This window comes from Schistosoma mansoni, chromosome W (assembly GCF_000237925.1).
Source record: "Schistosoma mansoni strain Puerto Rico chromosome W, complete genome".
In the NCBI taxonomy this organism is placed as follows: Eukaryota; Metazoa; Platyhelminthes; class Trematoda; order Strigeidida; family Schistosomatidae; genus Schistosoma; species Schistosoma mansoni.
Genome location: NC_031502.1, coordinates 1,920,119 through 1,929,874, shown reverse-complemented (window position 1 = coordinate 1,929,874; position 9,756 = coordinate 1,920,119). Strand labels below are relative to the sequence as shown.

The 9,756-nt window shown below is 36.7% G+C and overlaps 1 protein-coding gene across 1 annotated transcript; it reads right to left on the bottom strand.

Moving 5' to 3' along the window:
* Positions 1–5,130: 5,130 nt before the first annotated feature.
* Positions 5,131–7,504, bottom strand: Smp_142860 (putative alpha(1,3)fucosyltransferase; the record flags this gene model as incomplete). Its single annotated transcript, XM_018799893.1, has 2 exons — positions 5,131–5,559; positions 7,413–7,504. The coding sequence occupies 2 exons, from the start codon at positions 7,502–7,504 to the stop codon at positions 5,232–5,234; spliced, it is 420 nt and encodes a 139-aa protein (XP_018653761.1). The 3' UTR covers positions 5,131–5,231.
* Between the last annotated feature and the right edge of the window lie 2,252 nt (positions 7,505–9,756).

Below are 9,756 nucleotides of genomic sequence, written 5' to 3'. Positions count from 1 at the left end.
TGAGATAAACGCACCTTTTACCATATGTGGCGATAGGTTTTCCGTTTGCTGCCTGTAAGTTTAAAAACGGTTCATGCAGTTGGTCGTTAGAATTTCCCGGAATAACAACAACTTCTGCGCCAGTGTCGACGAGGTAGCGAAGTTTCCTAATCACATTAGTGACGTACAACAGATGAATAAGTTCGCCGGCAACGGTTGTCGTTAACACGTTGCGGCTAGGAAGTTTCACCAATTGTTCTTCTTTTCGATCGGTTTGGAGCCCGCAAATTTGCATAGCTTTCTGCAATTTTAAGATTTTTCTTACTGTATATGATACGAGCACCAATCGTGGTTATCTATCTTGCGTGATATAGAGACAGATAGTTTTCATGAAGAACTCATGCGAGGAGTTTTCGATTGTCATGATGAATACGAAGGTACCGTATCAGAGTATGACAAAGTTCGGTAACTTCATTTCGTGTCGTTTGAGGTTTTTCTTCGTCTGAAAAACCTTGACGTTAGAAGTTTTGATGATCTTTAGAATCCTGTCGGCAGATGCAGCCAGCTCGTATACAGCGTTGCTTTGAAACGAGACAAGTACTGCCTGTGTTGTTAAGGAAGCTTAAACAAGAAGAGTTGTTTAAACAGGTCAGCGTCGAAGATCCCCTGACCAACTACCTCTCCCATTCGTAACAACATGTCTGTTGCTGAGTCATGTTCATGATCGATGTTATTGAGGAGTTGATTTAACCTCTGTAGAAACCGAACTAAGAATTGGACTGAAGAATAACTGTCTAGTTATTTTAGGTACGCGCTACTGCCCAGTTGAAATCAAAACAAGGTGATTGGAGTGATGACGGTTCTAGATTTCATTGTAAATATAAATGTACATCATTACCTAAACAAATATTACCACCCATTTATTCAACCAATAACTGTTCACTCAATAATCAATCTAAATTACAACAAGTAAACAGGTTGATAAGGAATGTAAGAAAATTACCAATCGCCTAAAATAAATATTATTCTATGCTTTCGGAATAGATCACCTACAGATTCGTTCGAAAGATAATATTTGATTGCTTTATAACAAAGAGTGTATCTAATTGTGGAAGAGTGCTTCAATTCACAATCAAAAATGCACAATCCCAGTCAATGCAAGCAACACAATCAAAGGGGGAACAAATCAATTTGGCTGCCGTCAGGACTAAGTAACAACTGAAACAACGTAAACGCAGTTCACGAAGAAACATGAAAACTCAGTAAAGGCGTAAGAAACATTAAAACTATAATAAAATACAAATATCATCATCTCAAATGGAATCGAAAAAGACTAACGAAATGTACAATTGAGGGAACCAATAGAAACAAACTACAAGTGTATACATTGAGGGACGTTTACACGCAAAACATTCAAAATGGATCTTACAACCTCTATCTATCGGCTGGACCTCCTCGTTTAAGAATGAACTTTTCTAGAGTTTCGTAAAGTTCTAAAACATCACTAGTAAACATACTGGGTGTGACATACGTGTTGAGTTCGCGCGACAGCGCTTTCACTACTGGGAGGAATTGTGCGCGTGGATCGGTCGCGCCGTGCTCCTAGGAACCAGCTTCTGAGTAGCAGAACCAGGCTTCGATGTTGGCGGGCCAGAATGGCATTAGCTGGAATGAGGTTGGTGTCATAGTCTTGATCTTAAGTAACTTAGTAGTCTGTTCAGTCATGACGAATATAAAGTATAGGAATGAATGGGGGAAGAAAAATATTAAAAAATACGAAACAAATGTTTCAATATATAAAAATTAAAGTAACGAAATGATATATAAAGTTCCAAAAAGGAACAGACTGACGGTTTACAAATAAGTGTACCGTTCACATTGGGCTCACCACTGAAGATGCCACAAGTGTTTGGAGTTTGACAACACCTTAACCAATAACGCCTTCTATAAACTGAACGTGCCAACCCAGTGAAATCAGAAGTCATAAGCGAAGAGGTTCCAAGATATATTCGATAGGCTATCAATATATCGAGCAGTAACTGTTCTCAACTGGCTAGCGGTTGTAGGAGAATTTGAGCACGGCGTACCCACTCGTGATCTGGTGCGGATGTTTGACCAAGTGCCTTTGGCTAGGTAAGTCCATTAAAACAAATGTGGTCAGCATCAAGTGTCGAATACTTACAGAGCTATTGATTTTGGGGATTTATTTACTGCTATGACCTTGATTCAAACACTATCGTGTAAAACATGCTTCAATCGATTACTATGTATCTCAACTTATGTCAACTTATTTTATCGTAGAGTATAAAGAGCACATTAATTTCAGTGACCCTGATGCCTAGTCACTTAGACCAGTAGTAATATTGTAACTTGATCGATGAAATTCGAACAGTATTAAAGAATTAAGCAAATAAGCTGTCGGTCATTACTCAGGGGCCAATCAATTGTTGGCTCATCAATATTGACTTCTCAAATGTTCAACCAGCGAAATCAATGGCCAAGCTTGTGTAAGGGAAATTATCTATTATATTGTTAACAACTATGGCATTATGGATGGATTTTAGCTGTTAACAGTCGAGTCACTCAGTTAGTAATACTTATCTTCGAACTGCCATTCTGATACTTTCAAACTTTTTGAGCGCCGTTTACTGATTAACAGGCAACGATTGAACTAACAAACAACCACTTTCATTAGATGGTTGCTCGAGGTAGGAATGACGTGTTGGAAAGTTTGCATATGGTATGCTCATAGCACTCTAACGTCAATGGTCAAAACATGAACTCTCAGTTCTAAATTCCATCTTTCGACACCTAGACCAGACAAACAATGTAGTGAATTGTCGGGTGGTAGATAAAATTCAGTGCTTCATAGTCGGTCACAATATGGAGTTATACATCGAAATAAATTCGTATGTGTTCTTTTTGCTTGCACAAATTCATGATTTTGGTAAAAAACAAGAGCGTGGTTTCTGTATTCTTCAAGGTTCACTTAGTTCGAACGCATTACTATTTTCCAGCATGCACCATAGACGTTTGGAACACAACCACAACAAAGCTGTTTTCTTCATATAAGTTTGTCAGAATGCGATTCAGTCACATAAACGCAGCAAAAATGTCTCTATTGCAGAATCAATTCAACCAAACACTTCGATGACAGCAATAAAAAAACTAATTACTTTAGTACAACTTGAACTGACGCCTAATACAGTTGCATACGTCTGTATCCCATTCACCTAATGAATGTACCTCATAATGTAAGAGGTTCGAATCACGTCATCACCTACAAATCTCAGTAATATCTTCTTCGAAAAATATTTATTATCAAAACGATCTGATTATAGATGGCTAAAATTCATCCTTGATAATGCAGTACTATTTATGACACCATCGATGTGACTTTCACCATTTTCAGTTTAAAACATGGATTAATTAAACTTTGATCACTGTAAGGCCTGATGATGTAATAGTTTTACCAAATCTTTGTCTGCTTTAGTGCACTTTTGTTTTTTGATTAATTAAACACAAAGTAACAAGAGAAGTAGAAAATCAAATATTAGACAGTAAAAATCATGATTACTGAAAAATACTAAGTAGAGCACACACACACCAAAGAAAATACAATTTGCAAATCAGTTCAAGATTATTATTATCAGAAGGGGTTTTGTGGAGAGGTCGTGGATGCGCACTGCTGAGGAGTCTCACAATAAGACTAAACGGCCGTCCAGTGCTTCCAGGTTTTCCCTGGTGGTCTAGCTTCAATTGACTCACGCTTTCAACTACCAAGATTATTAGTTTATTCTATTTTATTCGGTTTTTCTTTAAAACTAAATATGACCTCCAATAATAATGTAAAACAAAAGTGAAAACAAAGTGTTTACAGGTTTGTACAGCTATGATAAGGTAGACTATATGGGGCATACATAGTTTCATCTGTTTTGTATAATTAGACAGTATTCGTTACATTGCAAATGAAAATCAATAATTCACTGACCTACATAAAGAGCAAATACTGTGTTTTGTTATTAAGATGATTTACATAGGAATGGTTACTTTTATCATACATCATCATTTTGTATAGATCTGTTTAGTATTCATCAGTTTTTAACCCTAGTCGGTAGCCCATACTCTATGAGAGTTAATGGACATATGTAAGTAAGTAGATAAGGATTTTCCATAACTATAATATTTGTAAACCTTGTTAATAAACAATTGTTGCTGTCGTTTCTGTATTGTAGGCAGTTGACGAGAATCCACAAGGCATTGATTTTATACTGTTACATTTGCTGTTATTTCACTTTCCATTTGATTACCGATTTCACCTTAATTTTAATCACTCACTTATTCATCATTAAATAATTTTTAAAGAATTTATGGTGTACTGCAAGACATATGTGATAGTTATATAACAAGACAAGAAAATAATCAGTCATAAATGAACTCGCTATTATCAGAAGGGGTTTTGTGGAGATTTAGTAATTTTGTAGTTGAAATCATGAGTCCATTGAAGCTCGACCACCATGGAAAACCTGAAAGCAGTAGACGGCCGTTTCGTCTAATTGTGGGACTCCTGAGCAGTGCGCATTCACTATCCCGCTTCGCGAGACTCCAACTCAGCACCTACCAGTCTCGCGCTAGTGTACTCAACCGATTGACCGCTTAGACGGCAACGGCTGTCCAGTGCTTTCAGGTTTCCCCTGCTGGTCTACCTTCAATTGAGTCATGATTTCAAGTCTATATAAAAACTACTAAAAGTCTCCACAAACAACCCACCTATTTATATTCACTTAAATCAGTTGAAATTTCAATTTAGACGGTGTTAATTATTTTATCCTATGGTATTTATATTAGAATTAGTCGAAAGTCAAGATGGAAAGTTAATATTGGAAAAATAATACTTTCCCTCCCTCAAATCGCATTTTCATTATTTTCCTTAACAACACTTCTCCATTGATACTTTATTCAAGGTTACTTGATGAACAGTTATACCTTTCTCGTTATCACATGACCAAACGTTTGTGAATAGTGTATAGCATTATGTTACTCCATAATCATTCCATATGAAATTGTCTGAGTTAACATGACAACTGTTTTCACGAAAAATATCAGAATTGTTTCTATGTGGAAAATCTTATTCATTTTCAAATGTATTTTGATCTATACCAGAAAATGTATAAAGTAGAAAGCACTATGTACATTACAACTTAATACAGTTTAGAAAATAAAACAATAATTTTGTTCTCAATATTCATCTTTCATGGATTCCAACGCAATTTCCGACCATTACATCCATCATTCCACCATCGTGCCACTTTCGGAACCCAATATGGACCAAATGCTTGAGATGTATGTGCCAGTAGACACATCGCACATTGAGGTTGAGCATCGTAATCATGTATGATCCCATGACCATGCCATGCAAAATATTCATTATATGCAGTATCATTCTTATCCAAATACTTCAAATAGTCTGCCAGTTTAGCTGGTGATTCGAATTGATCAACGTGAATGAAAGAGTATGGAGGAGCGACTCTTTCATATTCTTCTATCGAGGCACCCATCACAATTGGAAGTAATTCGTTACTTGAAACAAATAATAAGTTTTCAAACTGTTAAACACTGGTCAAAACTTCATCATTCAAATAAATCGTCAACATTCACAAAAATATGTAGATACATTGAAAATGTCAAAATTTCAACTCATAGCACGATGGAGATCAGATTTCAGTTTTTGACAGTTTCAACGTTTTATTTTGAATTGACAAACGCTGTAAAGTGTGAACTTTGATTGCTTAATTCACATAGTTTTGAAAAGGCCGTTGTAGCAGTACTTGGTCAAAGCATCGTCAGTAATATGACCTGATAGAGAAATGTTTGTCACGGACACTTCAGTACACTGACCCATTATTCAGCTTGCTATTTTATTGAATAATCCTGATCAGAGATGCTCTTCCTCCATGGACACAAGATATTAAGGACTATTGTGGTTTGGTGTTTATGAGTTAAGCCTTTAAACTGTCGAAGTGTGGTTTAATATGTGTTAAATTAGACCGTGAAGCTGATATTGATAATGCGAATGACAATATTGCAGACCGGTTATTCGTTAAAACTACCACCACCATCATGAATCCCTTGCTCATGTGACGCTTCTTGAAGGATAGATTATTACGACTGAAGATTGTGAGTGAATTTATGTGCCCTTTGTTACGATGAACAAATGGATGGTAACTGCTAGGAATTATTTGTAGACCATTTTTACATATTCATTTTGGTATTGTTTGTTTGAATCGTTCCATTGATGTTCAGGACTGACATTGATCAGTCTCTGATCGACATATGTGCATCCTGTGTCGATTGCCTCGATATTGCTTTAAGTCACAAGCATTATGGGCAGAGATGGATGAGGGCTAGCGGTGGAATCCAGGAGCTCACAGTACTAGTGTGGTGTGGTCTACTTATATCCACATAAGTAGTATATGGTGTTGGTCAGACATAGAATGTATTTTGGCAGAAGACCGATGAGGAAAGATCTGAAACGAAGCTCAATCGGTAGGAAATTGCATGAACAATGAAATAAGAGAAGAGACGGTGAAGATTGAGACAATTGCTTGTTAATTTGCAAATTGACTGTTCATTGTATGGTTGTCAGAATTTCGATTGTCCCCAGTCGTGTTCTGTTCGCTACTCTAGGTTCGAGTCCACGGGTGAACATCAATGCAAGGATGCAGGTACATCCAAATGACGAGCAATAAGTAGGAAGAAACGGGCGACCTGGATTCCACTACTAGACACCATCTATTATGATAGCATTTATTCTTATCACAAAATTATTGAGCAACTAGATTATATATATACAAACCACGTATGTATGAAATATACGATTCATACAGTGGGGGCTGATATCTGCGTTCCGGACTGGAAGTGGTGGAGTAGGTGTGAAGTTGCTATTCGGAAGACCAATAAGGAATCATAGCTGACTCAAGGCTACTAGTGCTGCTTGAAGCTACTACTAATGTCACGACTACTCATACCACTAATACCCCACCACAACAACAACAACTACTACTACTACTAATTGGTTAGAACCTGCACGAAAATAGTGATCAGCTTTCAAGCACAAGTGAGATCGCTTAACATCCCTCTCACTCCAGTAGATGAATTCATTCTGATTCCTCCCATTGGAACTGGATGTCCACCATTATTCTATCAACTTCGTGACACGAGTGCATTTCTCTTGCAGATACATATTCTCTATGTTGAATGTTCCCGCCTATCACTAAAACCAACATCACTGTAATCCATCCCAGTTCACTCTGACAATTTCATTTCGTTCTTCTGAAATGATGTGACACTTTGAGACGATGATTACGCACACATATAAATAAATTGGTTACTTTGATTACACCACAATGCGAGATAAATGCCAAACCACTTACTTCAGTGCATTTTTATACAACTTCTCTGTTACATATTCACTGCACAAACTATTTTCAAAGCTCAAATAAAACTTATAGTTTTCGCGCATCATTTTCAAACAGCCAACTGATGAGGTGAAAGTTGGAATATACTTTGGACATGATAACGTACCACACTCACCATAAATATCAACCTGAAAATAGAAAACTTTAGTAAACTATTGAACAGATGAGTTGTATGTTTCAATGATGAATTTAGTGACTGCATCGAATTCGTTGTGCATATGTTTGATAAAAACTCCGCCTCTAGATCCTCCGGTGTCTGGGAGGGAGTTGAAGGGAGTTGAAGGAAGAATTACGACGACTCATGAACACAGTGATTTCAGAAATGCACATGTACATGCATATAACACCTGGATATAGAAATGAGTGATCACTGAGTATGGTGTAAGAATACCTGAATTGATAATCTTGTGCGGCTAGTTTATGGAATAGTTACATGTGGTGATATTAATCCAGTAATCCAGTTCCCTACGGAATTGCCATTCGATTAAATCATCTTCATTCTGAGGATTATCCGTAGGATTTCTGAGATGCTCATTTGTTTATATGTACAGTCTAACCAACTTGTATATTTGAAGGATAAATTTACAATGAAGTGAAAGAGAATCAAATATTCAAATTGTTGATATTGAGTATAAATTGCAATAATGAACAGACATCATGAGGAAATCAAACACCTTCGCTGGTCTTTAAATGTCAATAGTATATGACCAATCAGTAACTAAGAATGCTCTCTTGAAAGACTGTGAAAGTGAGTGATGCTAAAGAATCAGAGCTTGAACTCCATCAAGACCGCATGCGTGATTGAGAGGTCTGAGTTTCAAGGATGGAAACCTATTATCAACACAATGATAGAACATACAATCATGCAGATTTGAGAATAATACACTGATGACATGAATCGATGTCTACTTCATGCACTGTTGTCAATCAATGAGGACAATTTCAGTAGACCTTGTTTCATTGTATTCCAATTATTATTAGTTAGTTTCTCCTTCATTTGAACGTAAAGGATTGAATCAACTTTCCAGTCATTTTCGTCATAATTGCATATGCAACGAATAATAACATGAAGATCACTCTCATCCCGAATTCGTTCCGAGTGACACATTTCGCATGCTTCGTTGTGGTGTTTGTATGAGCTAATGATTCATTTGTACCTGATGTCTGCCTGGTTTCGAATTCCAAACACAATACGTTCGTTAGTGCTCACCTAGTTCTGTATACTTAGATTGCACTACTTCGGGAATTCCTAGTTCTCACAGTAGTTCAAATACTACTAATTATTTTATTCGTGCTTTATACATTTTGTCTCTCCTCAATTATTCGTTTCCTCGAAATTATTGAAAAAAGTGTAGAAACTCAAAGTTAAGCTTTGTTAAACTCACTGAGATATGTCTTGAAAGTTCTTTGGCATATTGCATTCTTGGACTTTTCGGTATACAGTTACTCACAAACCATGCAACTTTTTTTGATTTCCCACTAGCGATATTTCTAGAAGGTAAAGGATACCGTGTTTCTGGTCCATGGTGCTTTATGTATGGTTCATAGGAACCGTATGGTGAATAAATCGTTGAATCCAAACGGAAGGAGATAGTAAAATTAATCTGGATATGAGAGGGATAAATTGAAGTAAAATGACATCATGGATATTGAAATAAATGAAGAAGTTAGTAATTTTGGTATTCCAATAATGTTTTACTAAAGTGGTTCGTGAGTAGATTTGAGTTTTATCGTTTTGAACTATAGATTCACGATACAGACTTGAGTGATTTGTTCACGATCGCTGGTGTCGTGGTGTATTTGCAATGCTCAAGGGTCTCTCAAGCTATAAAGAACGAGATAATTAATTATCATCTGCACGATATGAAGAGTGAATCCATGATGTACAGCATAGTATCACTTTGAAGCGACTCAGAGGATTTACAACCCAGTGTCGAATCAGCTCGTTTTGATGACCCTCTTTGTGATTGACTACAGAAATAAACCGATTTAATTCTGATAGATTGACGAAAACTTCCTGACTCACATGAGGTGGCTACTGACAAAGTTGTCGTCAACAACATTGGAAACAGCCGTATTAAACCATCTAACTCGGAAAACACATCATAACAAATAGTAAAGCTTCATCTGTGAACCACTTACAACCGACTGTTATAAACAAAACATTTTGCAAATTATCCGGAAATGCACGCCCATCATATCAGTACATATGGTAGAGTAGAATAATAGTCTGAAATGGTGAAATGAATTCTATGGAGTTCCACCAAGAGGTGAACATTATTTTCATTCGAATAATTGA